We start from the raw sequence: 23,177 nt of genomic DNA, 5'->3' as shown, positions 1-23,177 counted from the left end.
CCCCATACTTTCTTATCACATGGAATTGCTTGAGCATTTGGATAAGGATGTTGGAACTATGTAATGTTACTTTATAAAAAGAAATCCCGTATAATACAAATGTTATATCTAACCTCAAAAATGAGAACTTTATAATTTATTTATAACAAAATAAAACTAAAGTTAAGACACAACACCCTTGTTTTAGATGTTGGCAACATGTAAAAATTAAATGAAAAAGTTATCCGACATTCACTTGGGAATACATTATTTGGCAAATTCATATTTAAACTGTCTGAGACCTTTTTGCGTGGAATTGGGAAATTGTCTTTATTATACTTTAATTCTCCATGTTATTTTCAGGAAGATATTTTAACATGTGCTTGTTAGAGCAATTATATTTTAAAATTTACAAACTCATTCGATTAATTGTCTGAAGTCGCACTCCGCTGGAGACAGTTGTTAAAAACAAGAAAGAACTAATATAAAATCAGACACATGCAACCAACGGTTTAAGCCTATACAAAACTGTCAGACAAGCCGTCAAAGAAAGCTTTCTAAAATTATTTTAATGCTAAAACGGAGTTTAGCTTTACAGTAAGCACAATTTAACACGCAAATACAACATATATCGTATTTCTGTATATACCTTTGTGACAATTCTAAATGTTTGATGCATTTCAGATACTTTAAAATAATAAAAATTTGTAGAAACACTGATAATGGATCTTAGTTCATTGCTCTTTCTTTGTTTAAGATATGAAGTATTTTATCAATCTACTGCATTTTGAATACACTAAATACATACAAATGGCAAATAAGTGAGCGTTCTAACGGCTCGGACATTTTGATTTTAGAAATAACTTTTTTTTTTTAAACTATAACTTTACATGGATTCTTTCATGCAACTATGGCGTTATCAATGCTAAATAACAGGGCCGAACTATTCAAGAAATACACCGTGTTTCGCAAAAGTGATTGTTTTAGAAAATCTGTCAGAAAACTGTTTCTTGAAATCGAACACTTCCCTTGCTGGAAATAGTGTTTCAATGATTCCTCTTTTAAGCTGAGCGATCTAATGCAAACGAATTGTACTTATTCATCTTAATTACACGGAAAGAGACTTGCATTGCTTGTTACTGTGTGACGTAAATATATAAAAAGTTATTTGTGCTGACAGCACCGCGCGCAAACTCCCCTGACAAATTTTCTTTTTATGTCCGATTTACGACTTCATGGCAGCGATGGCAGAAGAAACAACTATGGAACCAGGCGAAACATTTTTTTTTACATTTACGTTACTTCCGCACAAATCTACACAAAGCTTTTGTTCAAGTATTTATTACTCTCGTAGATCTATTAGCCTTAAATTTTCCAACACAAACTATGCTTACTCGCGGAAATATAACACGGTGTCTCATAATTTGAAATGTCATCATAATTTCGGTTCCTAAAGATTTTTTATATTTGTGGATAGTTTTGATAATAACGTTTCGTTTTGATATGATTTGAACGTTTCCAATAAAAACAAAACATACTTTACTTTACGGTGTCCTTTTCGGGCCACCTTAAATTTCGCTTGTAACACGCGATTATTATCGCTTCTCTCTGCTTGGAAATTTTATCCCAGGACTAAAGACACGAGAAATTCTAACTTAAATTTCGCATGTGCTTCAATTTCGCAAGTCTCTCGACTTGCCGTGAAGTACTCTACATGCGAAATTTACACGATATTTATCGTTCTAAAACATTCGCGAGGATTGTTATATTTCACAACTATATGTATTTCTTGAACTAGAGAGAAACGATGATTATCGCGTTACAAGTGAAATTTAAGGTGGCCCGAAAAGGACACCGTATTATTGACATGTACACAGAATCCTTAGTCTGACATTGTATTAGGATGTGATTTTCCTGAATCTTGATCTTGTCATGTACATCCAAGGATCTTTTATCAAAAACATTCAAATAAAAATATATTTCCTATTTATCGGTATAATTGCCTTTTTTAACTTCGATTACGGTTTGATACAATCAGATGGAAATTACCCTAAGGCTTGCAAAGTATGTAAAGAACCAATTTCACGACACGTGTGCTCGTAAGATTTAGTGCATGGTGTTGGGAAAAGTTGATTACATTTTGTAAATTTGAAATAAATTGCTTCGTTTATCAAATACGCAATCAAATACGTGGGTAGTTATTCTTAATAGCACATAGAAACTTATAGATAGTTTCCCGCTTTCATTGGCAACACTATTGCAAGTTTTTTTTCTTGTAGAGAAGCGGGTCTCACAAACTTCGTGTATATGTAAGCTGCATGACTTCTAAGAATGAGGTTCGGACCACACCATTAGTCGGTTTATACTCTCATTGCGTTCTAACTGTCCCAAAGGAGTGCCAAACAGTGTTCTTTTATTTGATTGCTTCCGCTATATTTATATCATACCTTGTCTTTGTATTTTGCCTATAATTTATTAGAATATAATGTATACATATACTCATACACTGCTGTATTTCTGTATGAAGGGGCTGCGTTCTTGTAAAGCCTAAATATTCCATCATAACAAGGGGTGTCGTTGTCTCAAATAATATAAAGTCTAATGTGTATTTAAAGCAAAGATTTCAACCCAGTCAGCTTCTGTATGTACTCAATGAGGTATGGGAAAAGTGACATGTTATTATTGCAAATGATGTCAAAATTAAAATACGTCTTGTAAAATATGCGCTGTAGAATACGTCCTGTATAGCACATTCTTTCTGCATACAACGGATTCCGGTATTTATTACCGTCCTGGAAAAACCATCTTAGAATACGCCGGTATAAATACTCCTGTGAATACGTACCGACAACGTTGTGATGATTAAAGCATTGTTAGCCATATTAGAATAAGTTTTGATTCCTAGGTACAAGCTAATATTCTGCCGTATTATATCCATTAGGTTTTTATTCGTGAATACAAGTCAGAGTGCAGCCGTAAGGTTTGATTCCTAGGTACAAAAAACAACAGGGAATGCTACATTCCAAAACGCAGCCTCTTCAAAACGAAAGGACAGCACACAGATATGCACAATACCAACACGCACTCACATATAAAGCAAACATACAAGGACAAAACGAACAAATATAGAAACACAGTAGGGCACCGCCTTAGAACGGTCAGTGGCAAAAACACCACTAGAGAGCTTTAACCGGTTCATGGTGCGTACTCAACCTCACTCTTACCCCCACCATGTTCCAAATTCACTAGGCAGTTTATTAAACAAAAGTAATCCCCATCAGCGTTCTGGAATGATATATTCATATGTTTTGATTCCTAGGTACAATTCATTGTTGTCATTGTTGTGGTAGTTCCACTAACTACAATAACCAGTCCATATCGTCTTTCTGTGATTATATTGTGTAGGCTTTAACCTTCAACCTTTACCCTGCTAAATTTCTAAAATGGACTGGTCTATCATTCAGTCTGGGCAATACCATTTATTACTCAAAGGGGTGTTCTCTGAAAATTTACTGACAAATAGCGAACAGTCCAGACCATGATCAGCCTGATGATCTTGGTCTGCACTGGTCGCAAAGGCAGAATCACTTGCCGGTGTAATGAAGTATTTCGACCCCCATAGAATAACGACCCCCCGGTCATTATTCTATAGAAAATGTGACTCCTTTCCTGTAAAATATTGACTCCCCTTATAAAAAACTGACTCCCTTTGAAAACTCTATAGAATAACGACCCCCCGGTCATTATTCTATAGAAAAACTGACCCCTCCAAGTAAAATACTGACTCCCTAAAGATGACTCCCTTCGAATCTCATGAATAGAATAACGACCTCGGTTATTATTCTATAGAAAAAGTGACTCCTTCCATGTAAAATACTCACTGCCGAAATTACTACATTCGAACTCTCATACAATATCGATTCCCGGACATTATTCTATTTAAAAAAGTTACTCTTTCCGTGTAAAACACCGGCTCCTAAACAGACTTTCGACGATAATATCTATTAAAAAGTGATCCCCACCAAACCTAACGGACAATTTTACTAGATCTACAACTCTAATACCCTCCATTGCCAATAGTTAACATTTTGATTGTACTACTACTACTGGTGCCGCTACTTCTATTGCTATTACTACATGTACTTCTTCTTCTTCTACTACTACTACTACTACTACTACTACTACCACTTCTACTACTACTACTACTACTACAACTGCTACTACTGATACTACTATACCTGCTTCCACTAATACGTCTTGTACATCTACCTCTTCTTCTCCTGCTGCTGTTGTTGCTGTCACTTATTCCTCTGCTGCTGCTGCTGCTGCTGCTGCTGCTGCTACTGCAACTGCCACTACCACTGCCACTACTACTACTACTACTACTACTTTCTATTGTTGTCGCTGTCGCACTTTACTGCCACTGCTAAATATTGCAACTTCTATTAATACTAAGTTCTATGCTAGCAGTTTCTTGTGCAGTTTTCTTCTGAAGAATTACTTCATACCGAAGTTTGCAGGGATTATTGACACTGGTGTGTTTTGTGAACGTATTGTGAATTGTTAATTTCCTGAAAAAAATGTATACACCAAGATACAGCGTCTAGAAATAGAATCCCTTTTCCCGTTGCGGAATGCTCTGATTTCTGTGTCAAGTGATGGTATCTGGGGATAATGGTCAAACGGAAGGACGGACGGACGGACAAGGGCAAATCTATATGCCCCCCTCCCCCGAGTGGGGGCATAAAATGCAGCAATTAGGCCTTAGATACATGAGTTATCACTAAATTTGACCAAATGACCGGGGGTCGTTTTTTTATGGGAGTCAATATTCTTCGTGAGGTTCAGTTTACTTCACTTGGGGGAGTCATAGTACTATGATCTGGAGGTCATAATACTATGACCGGGGGGTCACATTTTCTATAGAATAATGACCGGGGGGTCATTATTCTATGGGGGTCGAAATACTTCATTACACCGGCAGCAGGGTAATGGTTAAAGACTTATTGCTCCGCCTGTGAAAACAGCATTTAATTAACAATGTTGCACAATATGCTACTATATATGGAGATTCTTGCAAACACTAGTGCAGTATGTATAGTTGGGAAAGCTGATATCAATTTGTATTCTAATTTATTTAATGTTACATTCAGATCTGTCATCTTTGAATACTTCTCCTAACTGGCACTTTTATCATTGTTGTACAAATATGCATTATGTTCAAAACGTAGGTCAACAGCTTTATTTAACAAATAATCAAGGCCTTCGAGTGGTTTATCGTCTGATTTACCACGATTCAGAGTTCAGATGCGTAGGAATTGAACCACGAGGGCGTTAGCCAGAGTGGTTAAATACTGAAACATCTGAACGATGAACCGTGGTAAATTAGACTATAAATCACAAGAAGGCCTAGATTGTTTTCATTCTGACATGCTCATTGATATATTTTAATAAATATTATGCTGGACTTCATTTACGCGAGGAGTAATGTATCAGACGTCATGCGGCAATTTGACGTCATAATTGACGTCATAATGCTCTCGCGCGTCAACCGTTGTTTATCGCAGAATATATAGAGCATGATTTTCTTCTTTGTTTAACTGGAAATCAAATCGAGCCATGTTAGAATTAAGAAATAATAAATCTGTTCCTATATTTTATCATTTAATAAAATATGGGCAGGAGTTTGGATGCGTAATAATTAAATCACGAGTGCGTAGCACGAGTGATTTAATTATTCGCATCCAAACGACTGCCCATATTTTATTAAGTGATAAAATTATTGGAACATATTTATTATTTCGATTCTAACAACGCAAATAATTTTATTTTACAGTACTACATTTTCAGCGTAATACGTCATTCGGGTCATATGCTGTTACAATTTACCCCCTATGTTTAGAAAGTGTTGCACAGTTAATGGAACGTATAGATATTTTTTCTTTTTTATCAGAATTTTGAGAAGTATTATAAATAAGTAATCTAACAGCTCGCAAACTAATTATGAATAGAATCATCAAATTAGGCGATTTGACCCTGTGTTACGAGTGACGAACTTAACTTTTATATGACGTCACATCATTATGACGTCATACTTTGTCATACATTTATGACGTCACCGCTGAATCATAATTGAGCTAATTGAATTCGTTCGTAGAGATCAAAACGTGTTTTACGGTCCTACACATATGTCAGTATGATTTTTTATCATATTTATTTTTTTGAAATGCTGTTTTCAACCGTTTGGCCCTGAAATAATTCGTATGTAATAGAACTGAAGTAGAATCTCTAATGTCACAATCATAGGGGGTGAAATGTAACAGCCAGCCATATTTTATTGTAGATTCATGTATAGGCGATTTCGCTATATGTTTATATAGCAATTGCTGTGGATTGTGTTAGAATAAATGTTTAAATACAAGCCTATTTTAAAAAATAAAGGGGTAAGTTCACTAACCCTACTATTTTGCCCTGTAATTTCAAATATATTAAATACTTAAAAAAATATCATTTACGTCTTCTTTCAAATAGACTGACCTTACAGCTTCTTAAAAACATCAATAGATCAGTTCTATCCACAGTATGTGAATATTTACATCGCTTCAATCCAATCCTAGTTTCGCCAAAAAACCTGAATTTTCGCTATGTTTTATTGTTCAGGTGAATAATTCAGTATCAGCGCATCCGTGTACCAAAAAGATATTTGTATCAGTGAAATGTTAGTTAAATACCAACAAAATGGTGTATGTATAAGTTTGGTACACAAATGCGCAGATGCTGACATTTGATAAAATACGTTTCCAGGTGGAAGGATCGGAGCAGAAAAATGTCTATACCCCACCCACCTGATTTATTATAAGCTCATCCGTAAAACATGTTCGGTTACCGGTGAAACAATCGTCATCACATGCCTGTTAGTGTTTAAACGTAAACATCCTTTCTTTATAAAAGTTGAACACATAAATATAATATTAAGAACTCGAATGAAAACTATTATAAGAGCCTGTCACGGACGTAGATCCACAGACACGATATAAAGTCAAGCTTTTAAGCATGCATTTTCGTTTGGTTATAGAGCAGTTTGTTTACAATTACATGAAAGTGTTAACACAGTAACGTTTCTGGTGACGCGAAAATATAACGCCAATACGTAATTTTCTATAAGCACGTGGTCATTACCGAAGGAGCATCATTGAAGGCACGTGCAGTTTTCCCGCCAAAATACAAAGAAGAAACGTCTGCTTCCGGTTCTATTAAGACGGCCCGATATTTATGCATATGCATGCTTTCACTTTATTCACGTTTCCATCTTAACGTTCTCATATGTACGTGTTTTCAACCAAACCTTAGGAAAATCTTCCGAACAATGTACTGAAATATGGTTTCGGAAGAATCATGTCGAGTCATTAAAACATACACGTATCATGCCCCGACGCCGATAAGACTTATCTTTTCTTTGGACATGATTTATGGAAATTTTGTCAACCGGTTTTAGAATAATAATTTCACACAGTACATGTTTTAGTAAACTTGTTTTAAAGGCACTGACCTTCAGATCGTACGACAACAAAGAAGAAAAAATTAGATATCAGAAATCTATTGCTATATATAATCTATAAGGCAAATATGTCCTTAATATGGATGATGACGATATGTTATTTACGTCTGCATCGGATAATGAAATCGGTATCATTGATTGATTAACATACGATTTTAAGTGGAATCTGCACGCCCGTTTAAAATATTTGTGTGAGCATGAAAAAATTCGACTGATCTTCATGCAATTTTTTTTACTCAATTCACGCATGTTTTCGTTTCGGCTAGCCTCGGTTTCATTAAGCTTCATTCTATTTCTTTTCACGGCGTATGAGAAACATCCGTCACTGCTGGCATAACAAACGTCATGCTTGTCAGAATGAAAGGCGGGAAAAATGGAATTATCAATCGGTCTTCACGGGTATTATTGAATTCTAACACAAGTGCGAGATATCGTACATAATCGGTGACACGATTCTGTTACATCAGGAAATGTTGATGGACAAACTTTCGGCGATTAAGGACGCTGACTGTAAATTCAACGGGAACGAGACAGAAAAATGAAATATTTAATGAACAGAAATAAAAATGATAATAAAAATTGCGTTCCGTGTATCGCGGTCAGTAAAGTAGCGACTTCTAGTTAAAAAGAAAGGAAAATATCCTTAAGTTATTAAGAGAGGTGATCAAACACCCACCCATACATATTTTCAATATTTTTACAATCAACCCACCAACCATAAAGACGAATTTTCTGAGGACCACCACCCATAATTATGATTTTCTGATGGACCCCCCCCCCCCCCTCCCCATAATTATGATTTTCCGATGGACCCCACCACCCGTCAATAAAAAATTCGATTGCCGTCCGACACCCCCTTACAGTTAATTCTGGAATCGCCCTAATTTCATTTAAAATGTAAATAAGTACAAAAAAATCTTACAATATGTCATAAAATGTATACCCCAATAACGAACACCATATCATGAAAACGCACACAAATTGTTTTTCCGCTGGAAATGACAGACAACTGCTATAGATAAAGCCAATTAGAAATATATATTAGTTTTACACGCGTAACTGTTGGTAGTCCATGTGACTCAACGGTAGAGCGCTCGCTTCGCGTACTGAAGGTCCTAGGATCGAGACAAAAACGGGTAATTTAGCTCTAAGTGAAATATTCAATGATATTGACATTGTTGTTACCATGACAACATCAAATTATTTGACTGTCTGCTATTTTACAAATTATTCTGATAATTATTTCATGACAAGTTATAGTCTGCTTAATTTTGTATAGAGCATTTACTGTTGTAATATTTAAAACTAAAAGAATGTTTTGTCTCAAATATGCATGGTTACCATAGCAACATAGCCTAAGATAGGATGGAAATCGAAGCAACTTGCATTTCATCAGTGTTGTGTTGTTAATGTTTATAACAGCAGTGTTTGCTTTTAGTAACACATTATTAAATGCCAATTTTGCAGTAAAAAGGGATTTAAGGTAGTTAGCATTGTTGACATAGCAACCATTATGATGTCCTTCAGCTGGAAATGAGTCAGGTATTTGAACAGAATATATATTCTCTATCATATGTGTGTAATTTATCTGTTTCTGAGATTGGGCAAATTTTGACCATTAGTGAACTTACCCCTTTGTGTTGTGTTGTGTTGTGTTGTGTTTATTGTATTGTATTGTATAGAAAAATAGTTTGGAGCCCATTTTTATCTCTCCCACAAGTACCATTTAAACACAATAGATTCATTCATATGAAAATACTTTCTAACTCGCACTGTTACCATTTCAACACAAAAGATTCATCAATAGATCCCATTTTCATCTCTCACACTGGTACCATTTCAGCAAAAGAGATTAATTCATAGGAAAATAGTTTCGAACTCATTTTTATCCCTCCGACTAGTACCATTTCAATACAAGAAGAGGTTCATTTTTAAAGTCATTTTCATATCACCCACTGGATCAGATACCATTTCAATACGAGATAATCAGTCATAGGAAGACAGTTTTCCTCCTACTGGTACCATTTCAATACAAGACATTTATTTACATAGGAAGATAGTTTCTAACTCTTTTACAACTCTCTTACTAGAACCATTTCAAGAAAGAGATTCATTCATAGGAAAATAGTTTCGAACTGATTTTAGCTGGACTGAATTGTCCTACTCGAGCAGGCGTCGGCGTCGGCGTCTTTCCGCACCTTGGTTAAAGTTTCTGTGCACATTTTCTTTATCTCTGTAATTACTGGATAGATTTGTTTCAAACTTAAAATAATTAATAAAAATAATTATTCCTCATCATCACCCACATCATATGGCACAAAGGCCATAACTCTCACACCAACATCTCATGAATTATCCCCCTTTTTACTTAAAATTTCAGGTTAAAGTGTTAATGCACTTCAACTTTATGTGAGTTATTACAAATGGATTTGATTCAAACTTAAAATTGTTGTTCCACATCACCACCCACATCATATGACATAAGGTCCATAACTCTAGCACCAATTTTGCATGAATTATGCCCCCATTTTACTAGAATTTAAGGTTAAGTTTGATAAATTTTCACTGTATCTCTGTTATTATAGAGATGATATGATTCAAACTTAAAATAGTTGTTCAGCATCATCACTCACATCATATGACACAAGGACCATAACTATAGAACCATTATTTCATAATTTATCTTCCCTTTTTACGTAGAATTTCAGGTTAAAGTTTTAGTGCACTTTCACTCTATCTCAGTTATTACCAATTGGATTTGATTCAAACTTAAAGTAGTTGTTCCACATCATCACCCACATCATATGACACACTCTTGCAAAAATATATCACGAATTATGCCCCCTTTTTGTTTAGAATTATACTTATTTAATGTTTTTATATACATTTTATCTCTCTTATTACTTAATACTTTTGACACAGACTCAAGCTATTGTCCAATACCTCCATCCACATCGGAATCATTAAATACTCCAGTAACTGTTCCAGCTTCCTCAGATGTGTGCCCAGTTTCACTATCCAGCATCGAAATAGTCGAGCGCGCTGTGTCCTGTGACAGCTCTTGTTATTCCTCCCACTGGACCAGGTACCATTTCAACACGACAGATTTATTCATAGGAAAACAGTTTCGAATACATTTTCACCAATTCCACTGGTGCAATTTCAATACAAGAGATTATTTCACTTGAAAATAGTTTCGAACTCATTTTCATCTCTCCCGATGGTACCATTGCAAAACAAGAGATTCATTCATAGGAAAATAAAATTGACCTCATTTTCATCCCTCCAAGAAGAACTATTTCAATACAAGAGGCTCATAGATTCATCTTCAAACTCATTTTCATTTCTTCTACTAGTACCATTTCAACACAAGAAGAGGTTCATTTTTAAAGTCATTTTCATGTCTCCCACTGGAAGAGGTACCATTTCAATACGAGAGAATCAGTCATAGGAAGATACTTTTGAACTGATTTTTATCAAATATCTGGTACCATTTAAACACAAGAGATTTATTCATAGGAAAATAGGTTCGAACTCATTTTCAGCCCTCCCATTGGTGCCATTTATAATACGAGAGTCCTGCAAAAAGTTCTGCCACTAATGGGCTTCCGTAGTTTAATTCCAGTTTCATTGCCCTTAATGTGTCCAATAGCTAACGATGTCCGTTTATTTCGTGGAAATTGCTTTTCAAATGACCGAGTTATTTCCAATAGAAATACATGCAGTCATATAAACTGACCAATTTACTTGTCACATTGCAAAATGGACGAAAAGACTGAAATTCTTAGCTTTATTTAATGCCGTATTAGGCCATTTCAATGTACGCATTTTTAGGTGGGTTAAAGCTTTTAAAGCTGGGAAATTATCTGTAGACGATGATAGCCGTTCTTGTAGGCATAAAACCTCTATTGTCAAACATCGCTGCTGTAAAGCTGTGGTCGAACAGGATTCGCGACTGTCGGTGAAAAATATAGCCAGTTGTACGGGCACATCAGTAGACAGTGTGCACAAAATTCTGAAAACGCGTTTGGACCTGAAAAAGGTTTGCGCTAGGTGGGTACCTCATTTGCTCACTGAGGAGTAAACGAAACAACGCCTTAAATATGCCCGGAAACTTTTTAAATTATACAACGGCTGTGATAGTTGGATTATTTATAGCTTGCTAACAGGCTACGAAACCTAGGTGCTCAAGTTTGATCCACAGAAAAGGTCTGACAATAAGCAATGAAAGCGAAAAGATCAACGCCCCTTTATTGCCAAGAGAACCATAAGTTCGAATAAGATGTTGTACGCAATATTCTTCAATTCTAGTGGGCCAGTCCTTCAAGTGCCTTGTCCATCTGGTCATACAGTCACTGGACGATTCTACAAGAACTCTGTACTGAAGAGAGTGAAAAAGCTTTTCAACAAGAAACATTCAAGCAAAGGAGTGTCATGAGTCAATCTTATACACGACAACGCCTCCTCTCACAAGTGCGAGGTTGTTAATTCTTATTTTCCTTCTGGAAAGGTAGAAATTGTAAACCATCGGACATATTCACCTGACTTGAGTCCCTGTGACCTTTTTTTATTTCCAAGGCTTAAGAAAATGCTTTCTGGAAAGAAATACAAGTCCAGAAGTTCTCTTGGCAGTGCCATTTATCAGTGCCTCAAATAGATACCAAAAAGAAGACTTTTTATCTGCTTATCGCGACTGGGTAAAAATGGTACAAAAATGTGTTTCGGTAAAGGGGGAATACTATGACACAACTTTTGCAGGACCCTCGTACAAGAGATTTATTAATAGGCAAATAGGTTCGAACTTATTTTCATCTCTCACACTAGTAAATTTTTCAAAACAAGAGGTTATTTCACCGGAAATAGTTTCGAACTCATTTTCATCTCTCTCACTAGTACAATTTCAACACAAGAAGTTCATTTTCGAACTCATTTTCATCCCTACCACTGGTGCCATTTAAATACAAGAGATTTAATCAAAATAAAATAGTTTCGAACTCCTTTTCATCCCTCCTACTAGTAACATTTCAATACAAGAGAGTATTTCACTTGAAAATAGTATCGAACACATTGTCATTTCTCCCACAAGTATCATTTCAATACAAGAGATTTATTCATAGGAAATATGTCTCGAACTCATTTTCATACCTCCCAGTGGTACCATTTCAATACAAGAGGTCCATTCTTAGGAAAATAGTTCGAACTCATATCCATCTCTCCCAGTGGTACCATTTCAATACAAGAGGTTAATTCTTAGGAAACTAGTCTGAACTCATTTTAATTCCTTCCACTGGTACCATTACAATACAAGAGGTTCATTCATAGGAAAGTACTTCGAACCCGTATCCATCTCTCCCAGTGGTACCATTTCAATACAAGAGGTTCACTCATAGGAAAATAGTTCGAACTCATATCCATCTCTCCCAGTGGTACCATTGCAATACAAGAGGTTCATCCATAGGAAACTAGTTTGAACTCATTTTCATTCCTTCCACTGGTACCATTTCAATACAAGAGGTTCATTCATAGGAAAAAAGTTTGAACTCATATTCATGTCTTCCAGTGGTACCGTTTCTGCACACAAAAAGTGCACTTTTCATTATCATCTGACAGATATTTTCTCAGTGGAATTTACAGATTCAAATTAGATTCCTCCTTACATGAAATATTTTACTATTTTGATTATACTGTTACAAGTTTTATGGGCTTCTGGGATCGCTTATTACTACGCCAAGTAATGTCTTGGAAGACGAGAAGTTCAAATTTAGTTAGCAAGTGCCTTATGGGAATAAAACACGCTATGTTTAAAGATTATTTAAATGTGTTTTAATTTAAATGAAATCGCTTGAGGATACACTTTGTTAATATGTAATCAATTTTTACACGACGGCACGTGTTTTATTAAAGATTAAAGATGCCACAGTGTTCAACCAAAAGCTGACAAAGCTATAAAATGTGTGCTTTGTTTCTGAAAAAACGATATTTGAATACAAAGAAGGTACATAATACATATACACTTACCGCAGTACTGGGACAACACTACGTATAAATATATAGCCGTAGTAGATAGCTAACATAGTGGTGCCTAATCAACCCGGTTACAGATATGATCACAGTTTCGTACAAATTATATAATTATGTGCTATTCCATGAGAGAAAAAATGATTGCCTAATAAGTAGTTAAGAATAGTTGAAAATCATTGCAGAAACTAGAAAATAAAGTTTAGTATATTGTAAATCAGTAATCTAATACAAAACAAATTCTACCACATTTTACAAGTAGATGTTATTTGTGTAATAGCAACCGAAATTCCAAAACACCCATGCACCATAAGAAGACGGAGGTTTTATAATTATTTTAAATCCTGTGGTGAAACCAAAAGTACAAGGTTAAGTTATTTTTTTCAGTAGAAGTATCACTAGTAAAAATGAGCATTGATGACAAAGTTGTATGGGAACTTGCATAGCTTCCGGCGAGAGGGCATACATGGCTGAGTGGTTTTGTTGATTTTGAATCACATTTCCCTCATCGATGTGGTTCGAAATTTCGCTTGGGGTGTTGAATTCTTCATGTGAAAAAGTCATCCAGCTGGCTGACGGAAGGTCGGTGTTTCTACCCAGGAGCACGTCCATGCCTGAAACAATGTCTAAAGGGGCACCTAGGGTCTTCCTCCATCATCGAAAACTGGAAAAATCGTCATATGAAGTTTATTGTGTTAACCGAACAAAATGAATGCTTCAGGCGAGTACCACACACCACGCTGTGCGAGGGTGTAACCTTATTGTGCACTGCATATTTTTAAGCCATTAGACTCAAATAATGAGTCGCCACATTTTAATGATAATCCAGTAAACGATAAAGAATGGTTCGATGACGAGTGTTTGCAGGTAAAGCAACGGTATTTGGAGGCACAGCGCATTTTAAAAGGTGTAAATCAAATGACAGCAGACACAATTTTTGTGCACTTAAAACCGAATATAAAAAGATTGTAAAAAAATCGTAGATTATTTAAGGTAAAACAGTTGTCAAAATGGAAAAACTTAAATTTTTGAAGCCAAAGGATTTTTGGAAATATTTTAAAACAAAAACGAGCCGTTCCGATAATGGAATTATTCTCGAGTCGTTTTTTAACCACTTTTCAGAATTAAGTAATGATGTTTTCAAAAGTGAGAATCCTGAAGCTGAAAATTTTGCAGCAAATCATGATTTTAATGAAAATATTGATGCTATTGATGATATTTTATTAAATGGTCCTATCTCGTTAGAAGAAATTCTTACAGCTGTTAAAACTCTTAAAAGAAACAAATCTTGTGGTAATGATTTTTTACTCAATGAATATTTTATGGAATCAATTGATATATTATCTTCGCATATTTGCGATATTTTTAATGGAATTTTAAGTAGTGGATTTTTTCCAGAAAAATGGACAGAGGGTGTAATAGTTCCTTTACATAAAGAGATAAAGATCATGTTAAAAATTACAGGGGGATAACTCTAGTAAGTTGTATGTCTAAACTCTTCACATCTGTCTTAAATAAACGAATTGTGGATTTTTGTGATCAAAATAATACTATTTCTGATGCACAGTTTGGATTCAGGAAAGGTCGGTCTACAGTTGACGCTCTTTTTATACTTTTGAATCTAGTACAAAAATATCTGAATGAGAATAAAATACTATACTGTGTTTCTTGTGGATCTAAAAATGGCGTATGACTGTATTTATAGGAATGCACTGTGGCTTAAAGTATATAAGCTTGGTATTGATGGTAAAATATTGAGAATGATAAAAGATGTATGAAAAGGTTAAATCATGCGTTCGATCATGTAATACATACTCTGACTTTTTTGAATACGCGGTAGGATTACCGTACGGTCAAGGGGAGGTAATTTCGCCAGTGCTTTTTTCTTTGTTTGTTGAAGATTTAGAATTATTTATCCAAAATGACATAAACTCTGGTCTTTCTTTTGATGACATTGTACTTATTTTACTGTTATTTGCTGACGACATGGTTATTCTTGGCAAGTCTCCTGAAGAAATAAATACAAGTCTTGAATTGCTGTGTACTTATTGTAAAACATGGGAGTCTAGAGGTTAATGTACATAAAACTAAAGCTATGGTGTTTCGAAAACGAGGTGGTCTGCTTGAAAAAGAAGTTTTTACATATAATGGAAATCGATTAGAAGCAGTTAATGATTTTAATTATCTCGGTATAGTTTTTAATTAAACCAACAGCAGCTAGCCGGTAAAGCCTTAAAAGCATTAAACGTTTTAGTAATCAATTGTAGAAAGTTTAAAATGAAACCTAAAATACTGTGCCAATTATTTGATTCCTTTGTTGGATCCATACTAAATTATTCAACTGAAATATGGGGCTTTGGTAAATCAAAAGAAATAGAAAGAATACACCTAAAATGTTTAAAGACAATTCTTAATGTCAAAATGAGTACATCAAATTAGGGCGATACCCATTATACATATCAAGATATTTACGTATAATAAAATACTGGTTTACAGTACGTAAAACCGATAACATAATTTTGAAAACTGTTTATTATATGTCATATGAAGATTGTCTAAATGGAAAGAAAAATTGGGTGTACAGTGTTAAGAAGTTGTTATGTGATTATGTGATTATGGATTTAATTTTGTATTTGAAAATCCATCGCTTGTGATTGAAACTTTATTTTTAGACAATTTTAAACAAAGATTGATTGATTGTTTTCTACAAGAATGGTGTAATAGTAAGTCTTCTAGCTCTGTACTACATTTATATGATCATTTTAAGGTCACGTTTGGTTATGAATACTATCTTGATAAACTACCATCTGATCTTAGGAATTGTCTTGTTCGACTGCGAGTGTCATCACATTCATTAAGAATTCAAACAGGCAGATATGGAACAAATATAATACCTAGAAATGAACGTCTTTGTATGTATTGCAATTTAAATGATATTGACGATGAACTACATTTTCTTTGTAAATGTCCATGCTTTGATGATCTAAGACGCAGTTATATTAAACGATATTACTATAATAGACCAAGTATGTATAAGCTAATTGAATTGTTTAAGTGCAATGATAGAAATACTCTTGTCAAACTAAGTAAATTTATTAAACTTTCCTTCAATCGTAGAAATTTGTTAATTCAAAGGTAATATTATTGTGGTAGCCAGATCATCCTCTAAATATTAATATTATGTGTTGTTAGCTCACCTGTCACATAGTGACAAGGTGAGCTTTTGTGATCACCCTTCGTCCGTCGTCCGTCGTCAGTCCGTGCGTGCGTCCGTCCGTCCGTGCGTGCGTCCGTGCGTCAATAATTTCGTGTCTGCACGATAGTGGTTTCGTTTATGATTCTATTTTAACAAAACTTGCACACAACTTGTATCACCATAAGATCTCGATTCCTTTCTTGAACTGGCCAGATCCCATTATGGGTTCCAGAGTTATGGCCCCTGAAAGGGCCAAAATTAGCTATTTTGACCTTGTCTGCACAATAGCAGCTTTATTTATGATTTGATTTTTACCATACTGGCACACAACTTGTATCACCATAAGATCTTGGTTCCTTTCTTGAACCGGCCAGATTCCGTTATGGGTTCCAGAGTTATGGCCCCTGAAAGGCCCAAAATTAGCTATTTTTACCTTGTCTGCACAATAGCAGCTTTATTTATGATTTTATTTTAACCAAACTTGCACACAACTTGTATCACCACAAGATCTTGATTCCTTTTTTGAACTGGCCAGATTCCATCATGGGTTCCAGAGTTATGGCCCCTTAAAGGTCCAAAATTGGCTATTTTGGCTTTTGCAGCCATACAGAGACTTCATTTATGGTTTTATTTGATACAAACTTCCAAAATATCTTCAACAACAATAAATCTTGGATTCCATGACAAATCAGATCCAATCGTAGGTTGAGTTAGGTAGAGTTATTTTATATTTGATTACCTCCCCTGATTGTAATCAAAATGGATTTATATCAGTTAGTACTTATAGGACTTATTTGAAATTTCATTATTGTCATTAGTTGGACTGAGCCAATCAGGGTAGATAACTATGGACTGATTTTATGTCAAAATACCTCCCTTTATTTCAAATTAAAATGGGTATATCTCCGTAACTAATGAAGATACTGATCTGAAATTTCATTTATGTCAACAGATTTATTTGGCAGATCCTTCTTTTGTTCACTTACAATAATTGTTTTTAATTACTTCCCTTTTACGTTACTAAAAATAGCTTATTTTTAGTAACTTTTTTATTATTGGCCGTAGGGAAAAACCGAGACCACTTTACTTTGGTACAATATGGATGGTATCCTCCAATTTTTAGGTGAATTTTGACATATCTGTACCTTGTAAGAATTTTTTTTCTTTTCGGTTAGATTTCTTCCCTTTGTTGTTACTGTCCTTTCGACGAGATATTTTTTCTGAGGACCTTCTTGTCCTCAGGTGCAATGATAACAGGTGAGCGATATAGGGCCATCATGGCCCTCTTGTTTTATCTATTCAAGTCGTGACCAATTGTTTGTGTTTGTATATATACTGTATGTATATGTTATTTAACGATGTACATGTTGTGTAAATTAATAAATGTTCTGTTCTGTTCTGTTCTGTTCTGTTCTGATGTAAAACAAAATGGCGTCATTTAAAAATCTAACGGAAGTGACTTCTCCGTATTGGCCCTCTCTTTTGAACCAATCAAAATGCTTGAATTCCGTATTGGCCCTGTTTTCTCGTATTGGCCCTGTTTTTCTCATATTAGGTCAGTTATGCTTTGTATTAGCTCTATCTGTATCATATGATGTTCGCAATTGATCTAATACAGTGTGTAATATTGTACGGATGAATAATAATGTTTTATTACATACTCATTTAAGTTACAATGGCAGCTTAAACGTCAATATTTTCTATACACTGGCGCCTGAATTTCATATAGAGTGTGTGACGTTTTAATATGTGTCGTTTCGTTAGTTCTTCTATTTAGTTCAGTATTGTCAGTCTTAGTCAGGTTATTTCGTAATATTTGCATTACATTTATACGTGTATATACGTATGTAATAAAAAAGGTTATTACATTTGAATCGGGAAATGTGCACTCGTTCTTTAGCGAAAGAATATTGCGCTCCTAAAGTCGCGCAATACTCGTGCATATTTGCGATACAAAGCTAATAACCTAAGAATCATGACAAGTACGAATTTTTGATGGTTGTCTGAATTGGAGGTCCGATCCTTGTTCGAGCATTTTATATCGAATATAGAGAATATTTCTGGTATTTGTGAAATATAGTATTTATTTAGCTTTTAGTCACATATGTTCAAATTGACAATATCGTTTGACCTTTTTTGTTTCATTGCTATGCTTATATAATACAATCATAAATCTTTCCTTTCCTCTCTATTCCAGATTTCTTGGAGAACAGCAGATAAAACGAGCAGGTTATTCGTCATTCTACCATCCGTGGTTAGCAAGGTAATAAATGTTTTGTCTTTCTGAAAAACAAAAACCACTCCATACTGAATCACAGATAATCGCCTCTCCGCTTCAGCCCTGATAAATCTGTAATTGTTAATATATTCAGTCGGTTTCAAGACAAATGGTCGATTTCGATAATTTTTTTTAAACTATTGGGAAGTACCAGTTTAATGCAAATGTGTTTCTTTTCTTACAATTTTAAACATAGTGGTGGTATAATGATGGATATACTTTGCCAAAATCTAAGACAGATAATATACTTTATTATATACATGTACTTATATAAATTATGTCAAAATACGGCTTGCATTTCACAAGTAAATACGAACAGGCAGAAAACAAATCCGTATTGTACCTTTAAATATATACATGACCTGACACAGTTCTACAAATAGCGCACACAAAAGCTACACTCAGTTCTATTTAAACATCGATAAACATTAAAGATTTAGAACAAACAAAAAGGTGGAGGGTCATTATAACAGTAGCCAGATCTGGGATTTTGTATTCGGCTCTCATGGATTTTGCGAGATTCGATTACACGAGGCGCTTGCGCTCGCGCGCCTCGTATGATCGAACCTGGCAAAATCCACTCGAATCGAATACAGCATCTCTGATCAAGCTACTATTGTAATAACCCTATGCGCTATCAATGTTATATCAATATTTTTCATTTTTTCAAAAGATACACATTTTGCTTTCTAAATGAAAAGTCTCGGAATCCACGTAAAATGTGTAACGCTAATTCATATTCTGAATTTCTTTCTTGCAAACAATTTCATTAATATCCCCGTATTTGTAAAGAAATTTATTACAAGATGCTGTTTTTCCTAGGTCAGCACGCCGCTATCATTACATGCAGATGACGGATGCAGGATATGGTTCAAGAATGTTTGTTGCATCTGGGCTAGTGAGAGCATTGATTGGTAATTTACTTTGTTTTTTGTTTGTTTGTTTTGTGTTTAACGCCGTTTTTCAACAGTATTTCAGTCATGTAACGGCGGGCAGTTAACTTAACCAGTATTCCTGGATTCTGTACCAGTACAAACCTGTTCTCCGCAAGTAACTGCCAACTTCCCCACATGAATCAGAGGTGGAGGACTTATGATTTCAGACACAATGTCGTTTATGAAATAGTCACGGAGAACATACGCACCGCCCGAGGATCGAACTCGCGACCCCGAGATCCGTAGACCAACGCTCTTACCTACTGAGCTTAGCGGGCGGGCTCAATTTACTTTGTTTCTATTAATGATACAAAACGAGTGTACATGCGTGCGTGCAAGAGTACGTACGTGCGCGTGTGTGTATTTGTATGCACAAATTTAATTGTTTTACTAGCACTGGTTCTTGTTATAAAAAGTTGTCAAAATCATAAAAATTTAGAACTCTCGCCCTTGATGGACAGATTCCTTTTGCCTTATTTACTTATAATGATAGCACATATCTTAATGCTAACGATATAAAATAAGAGATACAACAAAAACAACATATTCTGATGATTATATGCTTCTTAATAAAAAATGAGAAGAATGACTTATTAAATCCTTCTCCAAACATTGTTACGTATTTGGCCGAACAACATTATGTTGTACTCTACCTGACAGATAATGCAAGTTTGTATGTGTTATATATGGTTAAAATACTGACCTACTCATCATTTCGAATACCGAATTCCTGACTAAATATGATGTGTTTTGCACTAGTACCATCGCGGCTGTGTTGAAACTTAAATTCATGTATAAGTTTTTCCACATTTAACCAATTCAAATGTTCCTTTTTTATTTTCAGCTCATCGGAATATCTTTGGAGTCTATGGACCAGGAAAAAAGAGAAGTTATAATGACGCTAAGAAGAAACTAACATTAACTGAATAATGTTTAAACTGTATTTAAAGCTTAGTTACAGTATTATCTTTGTTAACTTGTTCAATTACTAAACACCCGTCATAGGATACGTGCGTCTCCCCGGAGTTGCCCATGGAAAGCGTACGTTGTGGTACGACTGTAAAACGTTTACTACTCCAACAGACGCCTTTAGTTAACGACGTTTTTTTCTCAGAAATGTTTTACTTTAAAATATGCAACATTGAAAATAAATCAGTGTAGCAGCAATGGGGAAAGCAAATACAAGATAATGCAGTTCCCATCTAGGGGCTGTTCAAAGTACTCATAAATGCTATTAGCCAGTACAATGTGTTTCATTCCAGATGATTATTACATAATCACAATCTATTCCTTAAGTAAAACCTATAAACATCGCTATTTGATCTATCTCAAACAAGATTCTTTCAGTATCAAGTAAAAAACAACAGTAATAATAAAAATGAATTTGCATTGAAATATTGTAAAATATGAATAAAATTATTCAAGTATTTTATGACATGATAAACTCCCGGATAGGTAATGACAAAAGAATCCCACTAAATTATGACATGTCTTGTTCCGGGAGGCTGCTATCTACGATCATGGCTATTCCTATTTGATCTTTGATCTTATCTGATAACTTTTCCGTACATGTTACGTAATAAAACGTATAAGCGGCTGATGGCCTTTTCACACTTCAACATTTACTATACGAAAGTCATTTTAAAAGATGGCTGAAACGTCTAGGCCCGCTGCTCTCAGTTACAGAATTGTCTGAGACCTGAGGCATATGCTGGCACTTTTGGACAGCTTCAAAAGGATTTGACATGATTAGAGAAATTTCCATATACCCTTGTTCAGTTACGGACTCCTGTGGGATTAGTGTTTTTTCCACGTGCAAATAATTTTTCAAAGACTGATATGTCGTGGTCACCCCCTGATATTATTTAAAAGGGCTAAAATTGACACCTCAATATCTAACTATATAAATAAATAAATAAGTCTGCGCGCATGCTATTAGACAGGGCTATCCCTGAGCGTGAACCCTGGATATAGCCGAATAAAAATGAGACATTCGTTTCCATGTTTAGCCTGTGTACTTTCATTTTCACTATTTCAAGGAAAATTTGAAGATCGCCTGACGTCATTTCCGTGTTGTCAGAAACATACGTATGCCTGCGAGAATGCATAAAAATGTGCCAAATGTCCTATATAGGATTATTGGCAACAACTTGTCTGAATTTATTTTGACTCGTTTGTAGCATGTTGCTGTTTTGACTAATGTAAAAAGAATTGTCCAGGCTGGCAAAACTCTGGGTACAGCTGTCCAACAAAAGCTCGGGATTATAGTTTAGGTTAAAAATCTCTCCCTTCTTGGACTCGGGGTTATCATATTTTCTTATCCCTTTGAATCATAAAATCAATGCAATAGAATTGTCGATGTGAAGGGCGTTGCACATTTACAGCCTCTCATGTACAGACTCAATCAAATCTGCTTTAAAACTAAACTTCCAAAGGCTCTTCTTATATAGATTTCTTAAAGCGTTTTATTTTTAAAGTCATTGACATGTATGCATTTGTCCAGTTTACAACAAATTAATTCTGTACAAAGATTTCAAAAGTCATTACAGAAAGATATATTTTATCATTTCATAATATTTTGATAATTTTAGGCCAGCGAATTCTTATATTCATTAAATCTCCTTTAAATATTTTACATCACAACATTGTGTGCATGATAACCAAATTTTACCTTGTTTGGTGTGTTTGAAGATACAACCATCAATGTGTATAGTACATGAGTAGCTTTTGTCGATGTCTTCATCTTATATATATACGTATATATCTAGAAATTACATTTATAATTACATATTTTACAAAATACAAACGAAGGGAAGCAACCTATCACTAAGTTATTTTCATTTAATTTTCGATTAATGTGGCATGAAATAAAGATCAAATAGGGATAAAAATGTTCCATTCAGGCAGCCTCCAAAACTCACAAACCCGCAGTGTGTATATGTATATGTATATGTATATGTAAACATCAACATAAAACACATTCATTTCTGTTTTTAGGGTTTTACGTCATACAGACACAATTATAGGTCATATAGTGACTTTATAGCTTTTGTTGACGGAGGAATAAAATGCATAGGCGAACTGAAACACAATAGCAATGTCGCTACAATAGCATCAATGAAAACAGTATAGACACCGCATGGAAACGGTCATTGGTAAAAGATAGTAAATACAACTAATTCGCATATTTCCACAGATAGTACCTGAATTTCT

At 34.8% G+C, this 23,177-nt stretch overlaps 1 protein-coding gene across 1 annotated transcript in view; it reads left to right on the top strand.

The window, feature by feature from the left end:
* The window catches only part of LOC123536805 (uncharacterized), a 30,643-nt gene extending 9,720 nt beyond the window's left edge, over nucleotides 1–20,923 (top strand). The window contains exons 2-4 of the mRNA XM_045320247.2: nucleotides 18,949–19,014; nucleotides 19,852–19,943; nucleotides 20,809–20,923. Of these exons, the coding sequence (XP_045176182.2) occupies nucleotides 18,949–19,014; nucleotides 19,852–19,943; nucleotides 20,809–20,894 (244 nt within the window). The 3' untranslated portion in view covers nucleotides 20,895–20,923. The remainder of the gene's footprint in view (nucleotides 1–18,948; nucleotides 19,015–19,851; nucleotides 19,944–20,808) is intronic.
* Nucleotides 20,924–23,177: the final 2,254 nt, after the last annotated feature.

The sequence above is a fragment of the Mercenaria mercenaria genome, chromosome 17 (genome assembly GCF_021730395.1).
Source record: "Mercenaria mercenaria strain notata chromosome 17, MADL_Memer_1, whole genome shotgun sequence".
Taxonomy (NCBI): Eukaryota; Metazoa; Mollusca; class Bivalvia; order Venerida; family Veneridae; genus Mercenaria; species Mercenaria mercenaria.
Note: the sequence above shows the minus strand (reverse complement) of the source record. Positions and strands in the feature narration are given on the sequence as shown.